This window comes from Rhinichthys klamathensis, unplaced genomic scaffold, assembly GCF_029890125.1.
Source record: "Rhinichthys klamathensis goyatoka isolate OS25496 unplaced genomic scaffold, OSU_Roscu_1.1 h1tg000467l_1, whole genome shotgun sequence".
Lineage (NCBI taxonomy): Eukaryota > Metazoa > Chordata > Actinopteri > Cypriniformes > Leuciscidae > Rhinichthys > Rhinichthys klamathensis.
The window spans coordinates 1812-25400 of record NW_026606956.1 but is presented as its reverse complement, the minus strand read 5'-3'; the positions used below and the strand labels follow the sequence as shown (position 1 = coordinate 25400).

The following is a 23589-nucleotide window of genomic DNA, read 5'->3' as shown; positions in this document are numbered from 1 at the left end:
AAACATACTTGCTGTGGACAAGGGCGTAAGCGCAAAAATAACATGTAACGTTAGGCTCGCGTCTTTACACAACTTTAATCATCATGCAACAAATGGCAACAAGTCAAGTCCTGAGAGGCAGTGTTTGAATAACACAGCAATGTGCATGAAGCATCTTCCTGCATTGTGGGCGTGTGTAGAGATTTTTAAAGGAATCATAGAACTTTGATTGGTTCGAGTTTGCTTTTCTGTCCAGTGATTGGACAATTCCATCCGCTGCAACGATCTGATTGGCTGCCTGGTCTGTACTCAAATTCAAACGTGCGACTACGCACACTGGTTTTAAACGGCATTTATTGTTGGTGAGCATCAATGACACATGGATTTGTCGAAACGCCGTGCATTTAGTTAAGTTAAACATGTCTTTTAAAATCGCGAAAGCGGAGTGTTTGGACTTCAGTCCAACATTTGATTCACATTGTAGTCGCGATAAACCTGGCAAGGAAAACAACACTACAATTCCTGTGCTGAGTTTGCTTCAGTTTTCTAGGTCCCCTTTCGTGTCATTTGGGACGATCAAGTTGGGATCATCAAAATCTCTGCCTTTACGAATTGAAAATCCTACCGAGGATGCAACAACGACTGTCATAGTGGAGAAAATTTCAGCATCCAAAGGCTTTTCTGTTGATCAGGCGTCTTTTACAATACAGGTAAGTTAACGTTAAGAGTAAACATTTGTGTCAACCTAGAGAGCTCCCCAGCTAGACAACATTTTTGGAAGAATATCTGTGCACTAACGTTAAATGTGGTAATGAAGTTTGGTGCATATTGCAGTTATGGTAAAGTAAAATAACTGCATCGTAGGACTGCTATGAGAATGAGTCATGTTCAGTAAGTTACATACATTGTTTATTCATTTAACTTAACGTTAGTGAAGTTGCTCATGCGCAATGCTTAAGGATCCTTCAGTATTTAAAGGAATAGGCTAGTTCACCAAGAAATGAAAATGTTTGAATTTCTTTATTCGTTGGAACACGAACACACACACACACGCGAGATGTTTGTCAGGATGTTTGTCAAGCTTTTAAACTGAAAAAAAAAAAGTAACGTTACCATAACTGTATTGTAGGCTAAGTTATATGACTCCGTAATGTAAGTTAGTCTTTTGAAGTAAATTGTCTGTGGAAAACAGAACCGAATTAAAGCCTTTATTCACAATATTTGTGTAAATTCAAGATTGGTGTGTTGTAATTAATTACTAAATACACGAGGAACAACGAAAGTAGGCGTTATTGGATGTGAAACCTGATTTGACATCTTGACACACTGTATAAATATGCAAATGTAGAGCTTAACGTTACCTATGCATTGAAGATTATGACATGGAAAAGATTTTGTTCCTCACACAAAGTTATCATAAAAATGGACCTTTTCTTATGCTGCTTTTTGTCATTTTTTTGGAGCTTGACTGCTCCAGTCCCTCCCTATACACTTTCATTGTATAGAAAAGGGCTGCATGAACATTTGGCTAAATATTTTCATTGAGCTCCAAGAATGTCATCCATGTTTGGAACGGAATGAGAGTAAGTTAGTTAAAAGTGCATTCTCTCTTTTTCAGCCCGAGGACAGCATTATTTTAACTGTCACTTGGACACCAGTGGAAGAAGGCGGAGTTCGAGAACTCCTCAGCTTTGTTGCAAATGGTATTGTCAAACATCAAGCGATATTGCTTGGGAAAGCAGAGGCGACAAAAAAGAAAAAGGTAATTTGTGTGTGTTTATACAAGACCGGTCAAAAGTTTGGAAACATTACTATTTTTAATGTTTTTGAAAGAAATATCTTATGCTCATCAAGGCTGCATGTATTTGATCAAAAATACAGAAAAAAACTAGCCCGACTTCGTCATACTCATATTCTAGTCAGAATGTGTGTCTGATACTGATCCATAGGGCTTTGATTATGAGGCGTGTCTTAACCGAACCAGGAAGAAAAAAAAACCTCTGCACTCAATTGGATAGACCTACAACCAATCAGAGCAACGCAGTAAGTCAGCTACATAGTTGCATAGCATAGTTGTCAACAGAACTCAACTGCACGCACGCTGGAAGAAGTATAAAATAATGAGTGTTGATTCTTTTACTTGGTGCTCCATGAGTGCGACCAAAGGAGAAACCACAACGACCCCAAGGGGCTTTCATTGCGTCCCATCTTCTTAGTGACCATCGGAGCCAGCTGATCAATTAAACTTTTGCCGAATCCCGTAGGAAGGACGGCAAACACATCTTTCCGATCGACAAATGCCTTGATTGCAGTTCTCTGTTCGTCTTTTAAAATTAATGCGCTGTCGATTTCTTTTACAACAGACGCGATAGCTAAATATACATCTCAGTTCTCCAGCTGCAGTCAACTTTGAGGGAAACCAGTTCAACCCAAGCGCTCTTTGATAACGTGATAATTACGTAACTGCAGATCATCTGTCCATCATCGTATAAAGCCCGCCCTGGCAATTTGATTGGCCCGACGATTTCTGAACCGATCATAATTACTCCTCAATGGATCGAGTCCAGACCGAACTACCCGACCAAAAAATGTTGTGGGTGGGGTTCGGGCTGGCATCCAGGCTAGAAAAAAACAGTAATAATGTGAAATATTACAATTTAAAATAATGGGTTTCTATTTTAATTTACTTTAAAATATAATTTAATTCTGTGACGCAAAGCTGAATTTTCTTTATGCTTGATGAGCATAAGAGACTTCTTTCAACATTAAAAATAATGTTTCCAAATTTTTAACCAGTACTGTATAGCCTGTTTTATTAAAAAAAATGTTTTAGTGTTTTTGATATAATTTGAGTACATGCAAATTATTATATATTTTTTTTTTCAGAAAACCCTATGGGATTCAATTAAATCCAAGAAGGGGGTCCCGGCACCCTCAAAAGGGAAGAAAGTGGCTTTAATGCCAATAAAGGCTGCAAATAAGACATTTCACGTGTCTCGCCAGTCGCAATACAGAAAAGAGAGAACGTCCAACCCATTGTCGCCATTGAATCATGAACGGTCTGCCTATGGTTCCAGTGGCACTAGGGCGAATGCTCCATCCTCCACTCCTGAGATGTCAAAACCGGCTTTTGTAACAGAAAATTTTGATGATGTGCATTTGCAAAGAAACTCGCCAGTGGTTGTCTTAGTACCAGCTGAGAGATTGTTTGAAACACCTGGTAAAAAGGATCTGCCATGTTCACGTAAACCAGAGTGCAGAGAAATTAAAAGGCTTTTGAATAAAACGCTCTCTCCTGCTAGCACTCCAGATAGGTTTGGAAACCCATGCTTTCAGAGTCCACTTCCCGTGATTGGACAAAATGTGCAAGATGAAAGTCGAGAGCTGGAGAAACCTTCTCTGTCTGTAAAAGATGCTCTGGATGTAATAGGATCAGATCTATCGTGTGCGGTGAGCCCACCTAATGCTTGCTCAAGCTTTGATTTTTCTGATTCTCTCGAGTCTGAAAAAACAAATCCAGTAACATCATTCAGAGCGACTGCTGTCATTTCGCCACCAGTTGAAGTGGCTCACCCAAGGTTGACTTTCTGTGTGAAACCCAACCAAGTCATGGGCGTTGAACCAAATCACGACGTATTTAGGCTCAAGGCATTTCCCTTTAGCACCTCCACAGTGACCAAGTCGAATAAAGTTGATGACACCCTTGTTCCTGATGGTCCCAAGAAGTTTCCTGTGAATTCTACCACAGTGACCAAAAGCAAAGCAGAAGCCTCTGTCAAGAGTCCTGGCTTGCGTAAGAAGAAAACCTCCAGGCGTCGCCTCTTGGAGAAGACCATGGAGCTCTCAGAACCTAGTAATGCAGAATCTAACACAAGTTCTCCTGACAGCATGTCACTACCTGTCATTAGCTCAGACTCAAGTCCAGATGTGGCACTAGAGCCCAAATTTCCTGTAACTTCAATGCCGGCTGCAAAAGTGAGGCTGACCTCATATGGATCCCCTCCTGAGCAGCTTTTGTCCTCCATATCTCCCATGCGACCTAAAGTTTTGCCCTCTGTTAGTAGCATTAGCAGTCCGGATTTGGCAGCCGGAAACGTCTCTGAAAAAGTGCAACCAGGTCTTTCTCAGGACCAGTTTCCTGTACAATCCTGGACACCTGTGCAGAGTAAAAAGAGAAAAAGTGATGAGTTTTTGCGGGGTCACTCAGAAGATATGTCAAACGGCCAAGCGAAAAAGCGTCATGTTCCGGCACATGCGGCAGAGCTTAAGAAACCAAGCCAAGAAAGAACGTTCACTTCAAGGTCCACATCTGGACAGCAACGAAAAGCTATAGGTAAGTCCATTATACTCATCATGCATACTGTACATGTAGGTGACGAATCTATTCGTATACATTATTTGGGACGTTCTACGAGTTGAGAATGTTTTAAATAAAAAAAACTCTTTTTCCGTAAAGCTCCACCAAGCTCCAGAAAGTTCACAAAACCTCCAGCAAAGAAATCCTTATCAAAAACAACTCAAAAAGGTAAGAAACCATTCTTGAAATACTTTGATTAACTTGTCCTACTTGTTTGGTTTGACCAATCATGATACCATTTTAAATGCACTGATGTAGATGGACAGTCTGTGAAGTCACTGAGCAGTTCGACCCGAAAGCCTGCGAGGATAGTGGCTGTGGCGCAGGCCAGACTGACCTTCATGAAGCCGGCACAGACGGGTATGTTTTTACTGCATTCGTATCATTTTTTTGTGTGTTTTTAAGTGGCATAGTTGCTGAAGTTGTACAATCTTGACAGCCATACCAAGGCATCCTATGCCATTTGCTGCAAAGAACATGTTTTATGATGAGCGATGGATTGAAAAGCAGGAGCGAGGCTTTACCTGGTGGATGAATTATGTTCTCACTCCTGATGACTTCAAAGTTGCAACTGAAGTTACCAAAGGTGGGTTCTTTTTTAGTTCTTTGTATCCTCTGAGTTTTGCGTTGTCGTTTTAAGTTGAATAAATTTCAGCTGCAATCTTGTAATGGCTTTCTCTTATTGTTTCTTAGTGAATGCGTTGTCGTTGACTATGGGGAATGACAAATTCAACATACCCAAAGCACCAACAAAAGAAGAGTTGTCTTTTAGAACTTACACAGCCCGTCAACGGCTGAACCGCCTTCGGCGAGCAGCTTGCAAGCTATTTACGTCAGACACCATGGTGAAGGCCATCCAGAGACTGGAGCTGGAAGTAGAAGCCAAGAGGCTCCTTGTGCGAAAGGACAGGCATCTCTGGAAGGACATAGGTATGAGATGGGGGTGTACACAAATAGTTGAATATTCGATCTGTAATTACTATTCGAAAAATAAATATACTATTCGATGTTGCTGGCTTTATCAATCCACTATAAATCCAAAGCACTAAAACTCAGCAGTTTTAATAAAATGGTTTTTAATTAAAATAAAATAAAAATTAATTGCACTATGGTCCAACTACAAGTCTTTCAGGATTCCTTGAATAGATAGTTTAAAAGAACAGCATTTGTTTTAAATAGAAATCTTTTGTTTTATCACTTTATCAATTTTGATCAATCTGTCCTTGTTGAGTAAAAGTATTAATTAAAATCTTACTGACCCGTTTTGAATAGTATTAATATATGTTGATGTTCTGTCCAGCTGGTGTCACTCTTATGTTAAAATATATTTGTAATGTTTTAGTGGGCTTAAGTTTCTTCCTTGTTAATCTTATTTTTCACCTTTTATTTTCATTTCTCAGGTGAGCGTCAGAAAGTTCTTAACTGGCTGATATCATACAATCCACTTTGGCTAAGAATCGGACTTGAGGTATTTAATTTAGCATCATTTTAATTGGTTTGCTTGCTGAAAATATCTAATTTTTAAGTCATTAGATGTATTATGATTTCATGTATGCCACATCTTTTGCCCATTCCTTGTTTCAGACAATCTATGGAGAGCTAATATCACTTGAAAGCAACAGTGATGTCATGGGACTGGCCATGTTTATTCTTGGACGTCTGCTGTGGAACCCAGACATAGCTGCTGAGTTCAGGCATGCTAAAGTGCCCAATTTGTACAAAGATGGTAATTTAATTTCATTAAGTTTTTTTGTTGTTGTTTTTTTTACTTTTGTGTGAACTATTTTTTCACTTTTTTTCTTTATATTGGTCTTTGTGTTATTGTTGTAAATAGTGTCTATAATAACAGGTTCTTTTTTTTTTTTTTTACCTCATCAGGCCATCAGGAGGCACTCTCCTGCTTCACTCTAAAGAAACTAATACTGCTGGTCTGCTTTCTGGATAAAGCCAAAGAGTCCAGACTGATCGAACATGATCCTTGTCTGTTCTGCATGGATGCTGAATTTAAGGTGTGTGTGGTGTCTCCCGAAATTAGCATGATATCAGTATGAGTTGTGTTTGTGGCAAAACCTTTTACAGTGCTTGCATTATATTGTTCTGTCGTTTACTGCATATGATAATTCATACTCAAAGTAGAACTGAAGTGACATTCATTTATATGATGATTAGTGTTGGGCTGTCACGATTCAATATCGGGTTAAATTAAATTCCGGAAGTGGCGCATTCCTTGGGCGAGTATCCATGAACTACATTGTTTTCTAAGGCTGCACATATATTTAAACAATAAAGAAGTCATAAAATACCATAGCATAGTGCTATCATTTATAAACCAACATTAACAGGAGAGTACATCGGTATGTTTCGAATTTCAAAATAAAAGTTTAAACCTTCGCTCTGAGTTTGGGTGTTTTGATTCCCACATGTTCTTGTTAAAGATATTACAGAGGCTGTAGCATTTCTATTGTAAAAAAAAGTGGCCAAATATTAAAGAATAAGTGGAAATTTAAAATGTTTTAAACATGGATATGATCATGCTGTATTTATATTTCCCCTGTAGTCAAGCAAAGATCTGCTACTGGCGTTCTCACGAGACTTCCTCAGTGGTGAAGGCATTTTGTCACGGCACCTCAGCCACTTGGGCCTAGCAGTATCCCATGTTCAGACTCCTCTGGATGAGTTCAACTTTGCTGTGAAGAATCTTGCTGTTGACCTGAGATGTGGCATTCGTTTGGTGTATGTTTGAATAGAAAATATTTTTGCATTTTTATTGTCCATCAATCAGAAGAAAGTGTCATGGCTGTTGTGATCCTATCCAATGTTTAGAATTGACAAAAAAAAAAAAAGCTTCCAAATTCCCATGGTATATATCTTGACCTAATGTTTCTTTATTAATTTTCAGGCGTGTCATGGAGCTCTTTATTCTGGACTGGACTTTATCTAGAAAGCTGCGAATACCTGCTATTAGCCGCCTGCAGAAAGTGCACAATGTTGATGTTGCACTGCAGGTTCTGAAAGACAAAGGTGTTGACCTTAAAGATGAGCATGGTGAGTGATTAATCTCTGTTCCTTGATGATAAATGTCTAGTAATTCTTTATGAAACACTTCATAATCTGGACAAAGCACTGAATTTGTCCTCATTTTCTTGAAGGAGCGAACATAGACTCCAGAGACATTGTGGATGGACACAGGGAAAAGACCCTAAACCTCCTGTGGAAAATCATATTTGCCTTCCAGGTACTGACCTGGGCTGTGTACCATCATATTGTCTAGTAGGGGTTGAACCGACTAGTCGACCTTAATGAAATACCGCGACGCTTTAAGCTTGACGTCAACTAGTCGCGTTGATCACGTGACACTATGATTGCGCTAATTTTGATACTAACATGTTGCAGACGACAACAGATATAGAGCCCAGAGGGTCATTGCATCAAGAAAGCAGCATTGGTACATCAAGTGTGTGTAAATACTTTACTAACCTAACACTAGATATTGTTGAAAATGAAACTAAAAGCAGGCACGCTCACTGTTTTACCGGAAATGAGAGTTCAGTATCTTTATTAAAATCATTAAAACATTATTATAAAAAAAAAAAAAATATATATTTAAACATTAATGATGTAGCTTATTCACCCGCAATTAATTGGAATATTATTTTGTATTACTTGGATCTGCGCATCACTAAGGCGCAGATGTGAATTTATAGCTTTTTTTCCTTTTCTTTTCATCCTAAATGATGATGTAACTGCGGGCTGTTTACACCAGGCCACTTCATGTGTTCTGTGATCTGATAGCTATCCGATCGTGAAAAGACCAGGTGTAAATGCCCTCCGAAACGCACTAGAGACAGATTTAAATCCGATCGCTCAAACCGCTTCAGGAGAAGGTCTGGGCCGATTAACAGACGAAACTGGACAAGTGTATGCATCTGGTTGTTGAAACCACATTTGTAAATTGGACTTCTCCCAACAATGCTAAAAATAAACGTGTGAGAGCGTATTATAGCGTTGAAGCTATGGCAACACGCATCGCCGCATATGAGCAGCTCGAGCATCTATTCATCAAGCCAACATGCAAACTATCGCAAATCAAAGTGAAAGTAAGTCGCAGACGCTTAACACACAATCATCTTCAGTAAAAGTAAAGAAACAAAATGATCTTACCAGTGCTGTCTCTCTTATTGCGGTCTTTGATTTTGAAATTAGCTGATGATCAATAAAATGCAGCTCATTATTGTTGCTTTCGGTGACGTGAACTTCGTTAAATCTGCATAGCGCGTTGTTTGAAGATCGGATTTATATCTGTTTTGCGAAAACATTTATGTGACCAGGTGTAGGCTAAATGGAATCGTTTTGATAAATCAGATCAGTAAAAAAACATGAAGTGACCAGATGTAAACGGCCCCATTATGAGCTGTCTGTCTGCTTCTGTATAATTTTCTGTTAATTAATTGCAAATTGTGGCATGTTGCAAAGCAGTCCCATCTCTTGTGTTTTTATGAATGACGTCATCGACTAGTCGACGTCGACTCGACTTTGATGTCATAACAGTCGACTTCAAAAAATCTGAAGTCGTTCAACCCCTATTGTCTAGCACCATTTTTTTTTTATAAATCATTAGGATAACTGATACTCATGTTTATCTTCTGAAGTTGTATGCGTTTAATGTGTATTTCCTTAAATATCATGATACTTTTGTCATAGGTTGAAGTGCTACTTGATGAGAATCAGCTCAAAGAGGAAATCAGTTTCCTCAGGAAAACCTGGAGAACGAAACAGAAACTGGCTTCAATAATGGCTAACAAAGGTGTTACAGTGACAAGAATGAAGGCGAGACAAGCATTTGAACATCCCAGCCAGAAGGTGACGCTGCTTCTCGACTGGGTCAATGCTGTTTCTGAGTTCTACAATTTAAAGGTAAGTCACATTACAGAAATTGTTTGCTCATGTATTCAGTGTTATGTTGTTCCAAACCCATATTTTGTCTTTTTGGAATCAAGTCTTGCTGAGAAAGGTGTAATAATTCTCCTGAAAACGTTTGTACGATAACCTGCAAAGGATCCTTGTTTGAACTATATCTCTCCTCCATTATTTTTGCAGGCTGAAAACTTCACGGTGTCATTCTCAGATGGTCGTATCCTCTGCTACCTCATTCATCATTACCATCCTGCTCATCTTCCTGCAGAGGAGATACAACAGAGAACAACGCAGACCATCGAATGTGGCCATCGTGGCAGACTGGAGCTCAATAACTCCTCAAGTGACTCGGACTGCTCTTTTGAAAATATGTCCACAATACAAACTGGTACTTTTTCCCCCCCTTTTTTTGGGAGTAAATCACAGAATTATTACTTTTAGGTGAACTATTCTTACAATAGTTTGGTAATTTGTACAGTTTATCACTGTAAATGTCTTAGAACTGTTTATTTTTTGCCTTAGGTTCAGAATCCCTGTCAGTGGACTACAGAGGGCTGCTTGATAATGAGAGAAGTAACTTTCATTTAGTGAACACTGCCGTGTCATATCTTGGAGGGGTGCCTGCTATGATAAATCCAGAGGATATGTCCAACACTATTCCGAATGAAAAGGTAAAAACATTTTATCCCTGTCCACTAGAGGTGCATTCTAGATAAATTGAGATTTGTTCAAAATGTAGATCACGATTCTGCCTTGATTCAGAATAGACAACTAAACAAAGTTACTAGAGGTGCTGAAAAAATGTTCATTGCTGCAGTCTATTTAATTTGAATTATTATTAAAATTTGGTTTGAATTAAATATTCAATTAATCCGTATTTTTGAAGGACTCTCTTGAATTAATCATTAATAGACCATTAAAATTAAATTGTCATTCAATTGTCGCCACCTGCTGGTGTAACGATGTAATCGATACAATCTTTATTAGAAGCGTCAAGTTACTTTCAAAGGTGATTTACTCTTATTTTGATCACTACCATGGACATCATTGTTCATATCTTATCTATAAACTTTTATCCCAGTACTTCTGTTTTTCAACACAGAAATAATGATACTGTGTGATAAGCTGTTTCATACCTATACAGGACAACTGCTGTGATTGTACTTGTCAAAAGTTTAGTAGACACATCTGAATTTTTGTCATTTAGGAATAAAATTGCATTGGTGTTTGAATCGAGATGGCAATCTTTTAACATTTAGCTTGTTAGGTTATCAGCAAAACTTACTAGTCGATTAAACTTTGAGGTTGATTAAAAATACCTTCCATATTAATGTATATTTAATGCAACTGTGATTTGCTTACCCCCCCCCCCAGGTTGTCACATGTTACCTCTCCTTCCTTTGTGCCCGTCTTTTGGATCTCCGCAATGAAACAAGAGCAGCCCGAGTCATCCAGGGTGCATGGCGGAGATACAAGTTACAGAAGGACATTGAGCTTATTCAGGTAAGAGTATAAATTATCTACCATGTCAAGCTGCTTGGAACTTTGATATGCTTAGATTTTTTTTTTGCCTTAAATTGATTATGATCTTCATGCACAGCAAAAAAACCTGGCTGCCACTAAAATCCAAGCCATTGTGCGGAAGTTCATCTTGAGAAGAAGAATGATACGACAGAATAAGGCAGCCATCAAGATCCAAACATTCTGGAGAGGATACAGTGCACGGGAAAAATTGAGAGTGCTGAAAAAAGAGAGATATTTTGCTCTTCAAAATGCAGCTGCAACTGTAATTCAGGTATGTTCGGGATTATGCCGCAAGTACTTTTGCTCATCTTGTAAAAGTATATGTAGTGTGTTATTTTTATGTTTGTTCATTTTAATTTCTTTCTTGAATGCTTCTGTTAAAAACACCTACTGTGGCTGAAAAAAATAAAGCACGGTTTATTTCATTTGTATATTTTTTATTTTTTTATTTAACCTTTATTTAACCAGGAAGTCCCTTGAGACTGAAATCTCTTTTCTGAGGGAGACCTGATATTATGTTGTGTATATGTAATGTGTATCTTTGTTCTTATTTTTTAATAACAAAGAAAATGACAAAGATTTATCTTCATCACTTTGGCCTAAATGTCTGACATTCTTTTTTTTATTTTGTCAGCTTTTAAGGCTTTGTTTTTAAAATAGGGACATTAGCTTGGCTGTAATGCGCAGTAACTTGCAAAATGGTAAAACCAACATGAAAAACAATCGTGATAAAATCATGATTTTCCTGAAAAGAATTGATATGATATTTTTGCCATATCCCCCACCTCTAATTATTAGTATATAATTATGGTTATACTTCTAATCATAATTAGCATTTTCTTGTCTTCACACAGAAAACATTCAAAGCTTGGAGGGTTCAAAGTCTCCTGAAGAAAAACCGTGCTGCCTGTGTTATCCAAGCAGCTTTACGGAAATGGCATACAAAAAAAGTTCTGGAAAAAAACACTGCAGCCTTGCGTATTCAAGCATGGTACAGAATGCAGCGTTGTAAAACCCAGTACCTGGATATGAAAAGGAAAGCAGTCTGTGTTCAAGCATGGTTCCGAGGTCATCTTCAAAGATGCAAGTTTCAGGCTTTAAAGAAAAGACACAATGCTTCAATTGTCATTCAGAGTGCATTCAGGGCCTACCTTGTCAGACAACGGATATCTAAAATGGAGCGAAATGCAGTCTTGATTCAGAGGTGGTTCCTAGCCTGCATGCAAAGGAAAGCAGATCAGAGGAGGTTTTTTGAGATTAAATCGGCAGTTCTGGCTCTACAAGCAGCTTTCCGTGGATGGAAGGTCCGTAGATCTGTGGCTCACCGCCACCAAGCTGCACTTCTGATTCAAACTGCTTTCAGGCGGTTTATGGCTCAAAGGCACTTTTTGTGTTTGAAAAGATCAGCCATTGTTCTGCAACAGAGATACAGAGCTAATGCTTTTGGAGAAAAGTTACGACAAGAGTATATGGCTCTTAAATCCGCTTCAGTGACAGTTCAAGCAATGTGGCGAGGACGAGCTGAGCGGAAGAAGATCAGTCAACTCCACAGATTTGCCACAATCATTCAGTCAAATTATCGTAGATATGCGGCACAGACACAGTTTTTGGAAATGAAACGGTCTGTCATAGTCATTCAAAGATGGTACAGAGCCTTCAGAGATGGACAGAAAGTGTACTTGGAATACACTGAAATTAAAAGAGCAGCCATTGTGCTACAGAGTGCTTATCGTGGCAAGAGAGTAAGGCAAGAACTACAGAAGAAAAACAAAGCAGCAACTTTGATTCAGTCTGTGATAAGAGCACATAGTTGCCGCCAGCAGTTTTTGGCTCAAAAACGGGCTGCTGTTGTCATTCAGCAACGCCATCGGGCTTTTGTACTTGGACGGTTGCAAAGAAGCCATTATGTCCATTTGAGGCAGGTGACTATAACTCTACAGGCCATATATCGGGGGGCCAAAGTGAGGCAAAATCTGAGACTAGAGCATCAAGCCGCTACTATAATTCAAGCTCAATTCCGAACGTATAAAGTACGTATTGCCTTTGTTGCTGCGAAGTGCGCAGCTATCATCATACAGCAGCAATACAGAGCCTACAAACTTGGCAAAAACATTCAAGCTACTTACTTGCAAATTAAAAATGCTGCTGTAGTTATTCAGTCAGCATTCAGGGGAATGAAAGTTCGCAACTACTTACGAAAATCGCACCAAGCTGCAACAGTGATTCAGGCACATTTTCGTGGACATTCCCAACTCAAAAAGTACCAGAGACAACAGTGGGCTGCATCAGTTTTACAGCGGCGATTCAGGGCAACGAGAACTAAAAATGCTGTCATGATGCAATATGGAGCCATAAAAACAGCTGCCTTATGCATCCAGTCAGCTTTCCGTGGAATGATGGTAAGAAAGGAGATTGCAGAAAGGCACAAATCTGCGAAAATTATCCAGAAGACGTATAGAGCGTACAAGCAACGTCGTGATTACCTTGCTCTCAGATACGCCACCATCTGTATTCAGCAACAGTACAGAGCAATTGTAAGCGCAAGGCAACAACGCAAAAGGTATTGCTCCTTACGAGCAGCTGCCATCACTTTGCAGTCTGTGTACCGAGGGATGAGAGTAAGGAAAGAAATTGATAGAAAGCATGAAGCGGCCACTGTGATTCAGGCAATGTACAAAATGTACAGAACTAGAGTGCCATTCCAAGCTATGAAACTGGCTTCATTGGTCATACAGAGGCAATACAGGTGCCATTTACTGAGAAAAGAAGCAAGAGAGAACTTTTTAAAGCTGCGGCGTAGCGCAACCGCAATTCAGGCTATTTACAGAGGAAATCGTGCACGCCGTGATATTGATAGAATGCATTTTGCTGCCACAGTCATTCAAAGGAAGTACCTTGCCTACAAACAAAGGAAGCACTTTTTGTCCATCCGAGCAGCGGTAGAATTCTGTCAACGACGCTATCGATCCGTTTTGATAGCGAGATGTGTACGAAGAGATTATTTTGCTAAACGCCAGGCTGTTGTTGCAATCCAGGCAACTTTCAGGGGAATGCAGGTCCGGCGACAGATCCAGAGAGAGCAAGAAGCTGCAACAATCATTCAGTCCCATGTGAGAAAGCACATCTTCAAGTTGCGCTTCCAGCGACTTCGTTGGGCAGCCTGTACTGTTCAGCAACATTTCAGAGCTAACAAAATGATGAGGCAAGAGATGGCAGCACTACAGAAACAGAAGAATGCTGCTTTGATTCTGCAAGCAGCCTATCGTGGTATGAAGTCCAGACAGACTTTGAAGCAAATGCATCAAGCTGCCACCACTGTTCAGGCGACCTTCAGAGTTTATAGTGCTCGTAAGAGGTATTTAGCCATGAAATGCGCTGCCATTGCCATTCAGCAAAGGTATCGTGCCGTAAATGCAGCGAAACAGCAGAGAAAGTGCTTTCTTGAAATGCGTCAAGGTGCAATTGTTCTGCAAGCATGTTATAGAGGTCTTAAAGTTCGGAGGAAACTACTACTACAGCGTCAAGCAGCTGTCTTGATTCAGTCTTATTTTAGAAGGCACAAAGAAATGGTTAAGTACCAGGCCATGAGGCTGTCAGCTATCATTATCCAGAGCTATTTCAGATCATACATCCAGGCTAGAGCAGATCGGGAGAACTATCTACGTTTGAGAAAGTCTGCTGTAGTCATTCAAGCAGCTTTTCGAGGACACTCTTTCAGGAGACATTTAGCAGAAAAACAAGCAGCGTCCATCATCATACAGGCTGGCTTCCGCATGTACCAGCAAAGGTCGGCTTTTAAGAGACAGCGATGGGCAGCCAGGGTTCTCCAGCAGAGGTACAGAGCTTTGAAACTTCGAGACGAGCATGTGAATAGATACCAGCAGGTGAGGAATGCTACTGTATGCCTGCAGAAGTCTTTCAGAGGGATGAAGGGGAGAGAATTGGCCAGACGGACCCAGGCTGCAAGAACCATCCAGTCCTACCTCAGGATGTCTGTTCAAAGACAGCATTTCATGAAAGCAAAGGCTGCAGCAATTGTTATTCAGTCTGCATACAGAGGCCATTGTGCCAGAGTTCAGCATGCAAGGATGCAAGCAAGCTCAACGCTCATCCAGAAGTGGTACAGATCACGTAAACTGGTCCAGAAAGATCGGAATGGCTTTGTTGCTCTTAGGCAAGCTACGCTTACCTTGCAATCTGCCTTGCGAAGAATGCTGGCAAGGAGGCTTACAAAAAGACGACAAGCTGCGATCAAGATTCAATCTTTGGTGCGCATGCACATGCATCGCAAGCACTACGTGACACTCCGCTCAAGTGTCCTGAAATTGCAAGCTCATTACAGAATGTTTGTGGCCCAGAGAAGATACCGCAGATTGCAGGCTGCAGCAGTTATACTCCAAAAGCATTACAGAGCTCATAGGGCAACAATGGAACAGAGGTGCAGTTACCTGAAGACTCTCCAAAATATAAAGATCCTTCAGGCCAGAGTACGTGGACACATTGAGTACAGAAGATTTCAGAGATTGAGGGCGAGTGCCATCAAAATTCAGGTAATCACTATGCAGTTGTATTCTGTCTTGTCCTTTATTTCAACTTGATTAACTTTAACAAATTCAACAGAAGTGATCAGAAGGCTTTTTATTTCTTGCCCTCAAACAGGCTCATTATCGAGGGATGATTAAGAGACGCAGGTTTCAGCAACTCAAGGAATCTGTTTTGGTTATACAGAAGCATTACAGAAGTTTCCATCTTTGCCAGAGAGAGCGTGCACAGTTTCTTCAGCTGCGCAAGTCTGCTGTTGTGATACAAGTAAACATGCAACAACCCTAAAGTCACATTTGATTTCTATATATATATATCTCATTTATTTTCTTTTAAAAAAAAAATCTCTCTCTGAAAATTTTCCCTGAACTCCTGTTACCCTGGCCTTGCGATAACCCTGCTTCTGCTCTCAAGTTTCTGTTTTCCTGCTTATGTTTCTATTTGCGATAATGGATTTAAGTTTGTATATTTGATTTTCATGTTTGGTTTGTCTCTGGTTAACATCAGAAAGCATTCCAGGCTTATCAAACAAGACAACGTGCCTTGCAAACACAGGCTGCCCTGAAAATTCAGTCCTGGTTCCGAGGATGCCTAGCTAGACGAAACTACATCTTGAAACGAGCTGCGATTGCAACAATTCGACAATGTATACAAGCAAGACGTCAACGTGCAAGGTATAAAATTTAAAGGATATTTTATTCTTCGCTTCTGCTTTTAAATTGTCAAAAGGAGTCACAACATGACTATTTGTCCTCCCTTCCAAGATTTCTAGCTGTACAGCACAGTGTCCAAGTCATTCAAAAAAGATGGAGGGAAACTCTGATTGCCAGAGAACAGCGTGTTGACTTCCTGAGGTTTAGAAAATCTGTGATATACATCCAGGCGTTATGGAGAGGTCAGAGAGTGAGAGATTCCCTTAAAAAGGTAACTGTTCTCTTTGTGGGAAAATCGGGGAATAAACCTATTACTCATTCCTATATAATAAATGTTTCTGTCCTTAAGGGTGCAATTTATCTGTGCTTGGTCACAAACAAGGAGTCAGTTTGATTCATACTGACACCTAGTTGTGTGGATGTAGCATTACACAAAAGTAAAGTTTTGATTTCGGAGAAGTTGTGCTTTAAATATCACGCTGTTTTGCAAGAAGTTTGTGAAAATTCCGGTAAGCAAAATAGACTTGTGCAATGATGAGATCACTCAGTAAATACACACTAACTAAAGTTTACCATTTGTAAATATAAAGTTTCAGGGAAACTGTTTTCAAAGTCCATTTATTTAATCAGGGGTTGTTGACATTTATGTTGTGTAATTTTGCTTGTGTTGCCAAGCATTTCTTTTGGTCTGTTAGGCCTTGACTTATTTATTTTAAATTGGGTCAATTGCCCTGTTTAAGTTTTACTTTGACTTCCAAAGAACCACTAAAGCTATAGAAACAATCCTATTATTCACAATAGTATCTCAACATAAAAAAATGTTGTCTACCAACTCTTTGAAATCATCATTAAGCCTTCAGTCTATTCTTTTTCACAGCAAATAACAGCTGCTGTGAGGATACAATCAGCTTTCAGAGGCTTTACCCAAAGACGACGGTATCACCAACAGAGAGCTGCTGTCTTAATTCTACAGCGGCGTTTCCGAGTCTTGCAGCTTGCCAGAGTCGAGGAAGAAAATCTAAGACGACGACACAATGCCGCTGTGTATCTTCAAGCTTTGTGGCGTGGTTGGCTTGCAAGACAACGGGTGAGTTGACATTATATGTACGAGTAATGTTATTACTAAGGTTGTGCACAAGTAATTGACTATTAGTACTCGTTCTGCAACCAGCCAGTTGGAGTAGATTATAGAGATGCACCGATTACAATTTTCTAGGCCGATTCCGATTTTTCCTTGAGTTTGACCTGCCGATGCTGATTTTAGCTGATTCCGATTTCATTTTTTCAAACCACTTTACAGCACACACAAATATTTATTTTCTATCTTCTCTTTAATAGAACATTTTGCATGGAACATTTTTTTGAACAGATAATCGCTATAAAATAGAACTATATAAATTACTCCTGGTGTGGGAAATTCACACATCTAAAGTGCAGTGCTATGGAAGAACCATTTCCTTTTCACATCCAATATCCAACTAAAACAATTTGATATTTAGCAAACTAAACTTCTGTATGAAAACAGGTAATGACAATAAAATAATATATAAATAACAAATAAAAATAAAATAAATATAGCCTTGCAGTATAAAGATATTTCTCTCTCTCACACACACACACACACACACACACACACACACACACACACACACACACACACACACACACACACACACACACACACACACACACACACACACAGGCCTATTGCAATCACTTGTACATCAATGGCAAGTTATATTTCTCAAACAGTTCTTCTCTCATCTGACACATGTCCAGCCAAGCTAAACAGGACAAGTGGAGCATGTGCAGGGAAACGATTGGGAAATAATAAAAACAAGTTTAAATGGGTAAATTTTCTGTAAATATTTTTGTCTCTTCATTTTCTTTCTGACATAGCCAGCCTACTTCAGTTCTTGTTAAAACACACCAGACATGCAAATTCTGTTCATTTTGGGCACTTTTTTGATGAAATCATATTTATTTTGTCCATCAAAAGTGTGCTTTCACTTAAATTGAGCGCAGCACAAGACTCGATCGGCGCCGACACCCGCGCTTCACTGTTGCTCACACGACGCCCCTGCTCGATGCTCACGCGCTTCTCCGGCTCCCAGTGTGAATGCACTCATTGATTAACACGCACGCCAAACAAAACAAAAAAAACGCGCTGCTCCCGCTTGCGGTGTGAAACGGCCGTAATTCATGAGGTTTCCTACATGTGCGAGTTCCGTGTGCACGTGTAATGCTGATGTTGCGCGATGTTAATCATGCGGCGCCCGAGTGCATTTGACCGGCTTAAAATCGTATTATGTCAGACTGACCGGCCGGTCGCCGATCACGTGAAAATCGGCCGATTCCGGTCACCAGCCGATCAATCGGTGCATCTCTAGTAGATTACTTAATGCCCATCCATGATTCAAAGTTTCTTGAATCAATTGAGGTGGACTGAATTTGCTAAAAGTTTGAGTATTAACTTGTTCCCTTTATAGGTAAAAGAAATGGCTTGTGCTGCAAGACGCCATCGTTTCACAGCTGCCGTTTACCATCATCTCTGCGCAGTAAGGATTCAGAGAGCTGTGCGAGCGCACTGGGCTCTTGCATCAGCCAAGAAGAAAATCTCTTCGGTCCTATACATCCAGGTACATTTATTCCTCTACATGTTAAAAGGAAATTATTCCCTGATTACATTGGGGGCTTTTTTTTTTAAATGGTGGGTGCCAGTGTTTTACATGCATTTGGCCAATCAGCGTACACTTATGTCACTGGTAGTTCCTGTTGTGCTGGGTTAGACCCTACTCTGAAGTAGAAGTTAATTTAGTCCCCCTAAAGGTGTTCCCAGAACTAAAATCGCCCCCAGTTCCTGTGGTGCAAACATGCAAAAAAAAAAAGGTACTTCCACCATTATTTCTTGGAACTATGTTGGTTCCTCCCGTGCAAAAGCCCCTATCGACTGAAACAAGCGCATGTAATTCCTTCAGTAAAACACATTTTTCAATACTAAGGCTCAATCTCAATTCACCCCTTGGCCCTACCCCTCCGTTTTGCGCGTTCACGTCAAGGGGTAGGGTGTCCCGATTCTTGTTTAGATCGAGGGGTAGGGCTAAGGGGTAGGGCTACATAGCCCTCGAAACGGAGATTTTTCAGAGGCACACTCCAAACGGAGGGCTACGAGAAAGTTCGCAGAATACAGCGCGAATCACCGGCGAGATGGCTTCACAAACGGTTAAACATTTAAATGACACCACCGTGCACTTTATTTACTCTTAAATAAATTACCTTTCCCAAACAGAAAAGACATACATTTCGAGGAAGGAACGTTATAAGCATCATGTTTCCTCAAAGTTAAGACCAGCTGCGCAGATTGTCAGTTGTTGTCATGGAGAAATCCTGTAAAAACTCCGTAACGGCAGAGCCATCGCCGACGACTGATGACGTATCGGGTTCATGAAGGGTTGTTCCATTTCGTAGAGGAATATTTCAACCCCTTGGCCCTTGTAACTCTGTTTTAAGGGCCAAGGGGTACACTCGAAAACAAGGGGTAGGGCCAAGGGGTGAATTGGGATTGAGCCTAAATGCTGTAAAATTACATTTTTTCCCTTCAACACAACTTATATAATACTCTGGAGAATGTTTCTCACAAAAATACATGCATCCTCCACATGTCCACTGGTTTTAAAGTCACTAATGAGATTTAGCATGACCAAGAATCACGGATGCATCATTAACCATTTTATTGCTGTTTTATATGCAACATAAACTTGGGTAAATTGCTTTAAAAAAAAAAAGTCAATTGGATTTGTTAGGCAGAGGTAACATGATGCAATAGAAGGTTAACCACTAGCTTCACATTTAGCCTAATGTAAATACTCTTAATTTAACTTAATTTTCTCTTCCTCCCCAACTTTCTAGCAATGTTTTAAGGCAAAGCTGCAGAGAAAGAGATATCTTAAAGACCGAGAAGACATCATCAAGACCCAGAGAGCAGTGAGAACTTGGTTACATCGCCGCAACCAGGCTGCCGGTACTATCCAGTGTGCAGTCAGGATGCTCCTCCTCAGACGTAGCAAGGAAAAGCTTCAACGTGGAATAATGAAGGCACAGGTATGGTGCCTTAAATTAAATTTGTGTATTGATACATAATGCATATACATTTTATAACACATTGAATATTTAACACTAGATTAGCATTACTAGATTGGATGACTAAAAACAAGTATTTTAAATGGATAATGTCACTTAAAATGGAACATTTTGTATTTTACTCATCATTTACTGGTTTTTCCAAACTAGTTTAACTTACTTTCTTTAGACCACACAGGGCATTATGTTGACAGGGCAAGTGTTTTGAACTCTTGCAATGTGATTAACTGTTTTAAGGCGCTCTGGAGGGGTCATTGTTCAAGAAAACATCATGACACAAGCAAAGTCGTTTCCATAAGGCGACGTCTCGGGGAAGTAAATCGAAGGGTGAAGGAAGAGGACAAGCTGTGTAACAAGACTACAACAGCGTTGAGCTACCTGCTAGGATTTCAGAATTATGCTTACATTCTTGCGGCCTTGAAACATTTAGGTAAGACACGGTTTTATTAGATTGGAGATGGATAGGCTGTTTCATAAAATGTTAACTAACGTTATCTGTCTTTATGGTTAAAGAAACTGCCACCAGACTTTCACCAGAGTGCTGTGAACGTCTTGTTGAAAGTGGAGCGACTCACACCATCTTCACTTTGATGAGGAGCTGCAACCGAAGTGTTCCTTCAATGGAGATCATCACATTATCCATTCAAGTTCTTCTCAACCTATCAAAAGTATGTTGCCTTATAATTAGGGCTGTTAATTAATAATTACAAATTTGTATCAATTTCCTAATATGCTGATTTATTAACTGCATATTGCAATATTTGCTCAGCAAATTCTGATTATTATTTTTTTTTTTTCATATTTTTCAGTACAACAGAACCATTGATGCAGTTTATGATGTGGACAACTCTGTAGAAACCCTCCTGGATCTTCTGCTGATCTACCGGGAGAAAGCTGGAGACAAGGTTGCAGCAAAAGGTGGCTGCATCTTCACCAAAACTTGTTTTCTCTTGGTTCTCTTGGTCCAGGATGAAAGAAGAGCAATGGTGGGTGTTTTCTTATTAAAAACTTATATTTATTATTAAGGGCTTTAAAAGTTGCATCTCAAAGCGCTTTACAAAGTTAAAATAAAAATACATTGAAATGGGGAAAGACAAAATAAAAACAACAACATACAAATTGCATATAAGCTAGCCATAAAACAATTTGTTTTAAGAGAAGATTTAAAAACACTTAAAGATTCAGCATGTCTAATCTAAGAGGGTTCTGCAGTTTTAGAGCAAAAGAAGAAAAGGCCCGCTCACCCATAGAGCGCAATTGAGAACAATTAAAAAGCCGGAATCGAAGGAGTGGAGATGTGTCTGTGTATAGTGCATGGGTAAAAAAATTCCTATATTTAGGCAAAGTTCGTAGGTGTCGTTCGCTAAATAATAGTTACTTTTTAGGTTCAGCTGTTTGTAAGCAGTGTAACTTAAAGCCATGCAGAGGGAATCCACTCCGGCAGCAATCTTGCGGTTATGTAAATCATGGGCCGTGCAGCAGGAGGGTTGATTCCAGCAGATTTTATTCAGAGATAAAAAACAGCAGTCCGAAGATTAAAGCATAATTCCGCATGCAATAAGGTGAATAACAAGAGGGGGGTTAAAAAGCTCCAAGTCCCCGCTGACCACTCAGAATAGTCAGATAAACATATTAAAAGAATAAAAATGAGAGGGGACTAGTGGCAGCCAAACGTGCCAAATCTCCCTTTTAAACAGAAGTAAAAAAGCATGATTGGAAATGGGTTCCAAAAAATGTAAGCTCAGCTCGTTCCTCAGTTTAAAAAAAAAAAGCTGAAAAAAGTGCTGCTTAATTTGTATTGAACTTAGACCATGAAAGTTTGCTCAATATGCATTTCATTGTTAGAATGCTCTTTTCAAACAGGAGGTCCGAATGCTTCCCAAAGTTTCGGATCGCATTCGTAGCATCTGCCGACTCACACTTCGAAAGTGCAAAATGGATGCTGAGAGAAACAAAGTCAAACAGAAAATGAACTCGTCTCTCAATGGAAGTTTCTTCTTCCAAGCCACCCCACGGAAGTCAAAACCAGTGAGCAGGTATGCGGTTATCTGCTATCTGTAAAGATTTTTGGCCTAGTTTGTGTTGTAAGGAAGATACTAATCTCTCCAATCCTTTAATTTCCCTCAGGTTTGCTCCAGACTGGGTTCTACGGCGTGACAAAATGAAGGACATTGTGGATCCTCTTTGTGCTATTCAGATGCTTGCTAACGCTCTGGCCCTTGTGCCTTGAAAATATTACAGCAAGAAAAAAAGTTATAAACTTGTGTGCCGCCAAAGTGTTTCTTTGTTGCTCAAAATAGTAAACCCTGTTGGCTTTGTAAATATTGTGGGAGGGTTTTGTGTATATATTTTTATTGCTCTGTTTTATCTCTAAATATTGTGGAATGATGACTTCTCTTTGCACATTTTAGGGTCTGTGCTGTAAGATGGCACATGTTAGCTTTGAGATGCTGTAAATAAAAGTTAAGTTCCGAATTAATATCTTTTAATGTGCTGTATTTGAACATTAAAAATAATTACAGCTTTTTATATGTCCTGGTGCCATTTTTGACTGAAATAACAAGTCTATAAGAATAGAACGTGTGAGTAAATTATTAGGCCATTATATTTTTGAAAACTTATTTATTTTTTAGATGTATTGAAGTTGTGAGTCTTTCCCTTTCCTATTCTCACGTTTATCCAAGGGAACCTGCTTCTCCAACAAGGGTGCGTACACTCATAAACTTCCCTAAACACTTCACATTGGGGAATCATTTTGAAGTGTGTTAAACTTTCCCCACCCTCTTGACAAAGTGGATGTCCCCTCTGATCACACTCCGATGTACACTTAAAAAAGTCCTCGACTCCTCGTGGTGAAAGCTGTGTCCCCCAATGTGAAGTATAATAAGAATAAGTAAGAGTGATGTAATGAAAAGAAAAGAAAACATACATAGGTATATATATATATATATATCTATATAAATAATTATTTCAAGAAGAGAAAACAGCGTGTCCATCCACTTTCTTCTCTACTGTGCTCTCCTCGCCTCTGCAGTCCCATGTCTTCTCTAATCAAGTCCAAAAACTCGTCCTCTCTGTCTCGCCTTCTTCGTGGTGCTAGTGCTGCTGGCTCCTCCTCTTCTTGGTCACACACTGCTGAACTTGGCCCTGGTGTGTCCTCAGGGATGGAGGCAATTAGGACAGGGGGGTTGGAGTGGCTCCGTCCCAACAGTTTGTCCATGAGGACAAACCACTGGCAAGTTTCCCACTCACTCCCTCACCTGTCCCCGAACACTTGCAATCCTAAGGCAGAGCAAATAAAGCATGCCTGTTAACAACAACAACAACAACAACGGCACAATTAATTTAAGCAAAGATGTGTCAAACTTTCTTAATTTATATATATTTTCCTGCATGGGAGTCACCTTCCCCAGCTCCATTTTCTCCAGAATTCTCCTTAAACAAGACAAAAAGCAAACACTTATGAAAAATATTAAGACA

At 39.7% G+C, this 23589-nt stretch overlaps 1 protein-coding gene across 1 annotated transcript; it reads left to right on the top strand.

The window, feature by feature from the left end:
- Positions 1-322: 322 nt before the first annotated feature.
- On the top strand, positions 323-22631 carry aspm (assembly factor for spindle microtubules). Its single transcript, XM_056236811.1, has 30 exons — positions 323-689; positions 1598-1741; positions 2866-4312; positions 4436-4504; positions 4595-4696; positions 4776-4922; positions 5030-5266; positions 5737-5804; positions 5921-6062; positions 6215-6345; positions 6894-7069; positions 7236-7381; positions 7486-7571; positions 9038-9250; positions 9434-9638; positions 9773-9921; positions 10625-10753; positions 10851-11045; positions 11629-15324; positions 15434-15583; positions 15824-15990; positions 16081-16240; positions 16847-17056; positions 18459-18608; positions 19879-20070; positions 20347-20539; positions 20623-20777; positions 20919-21095; positions 21973-22145; positions 22237-22631. Exons 1-30 carry the CDS (start codon positions 399-401, stop codon positions 22337-22339), a joined length of 9603 nt encoding a protein of 3200 aa, XP_056092786.1. The 5' UTR covers positions 323-398; the 3' UTR covers positions 22340-22631.
- The last annotated feature ends 958 nt before the right edge of the window (positions 22632-23589 follow it).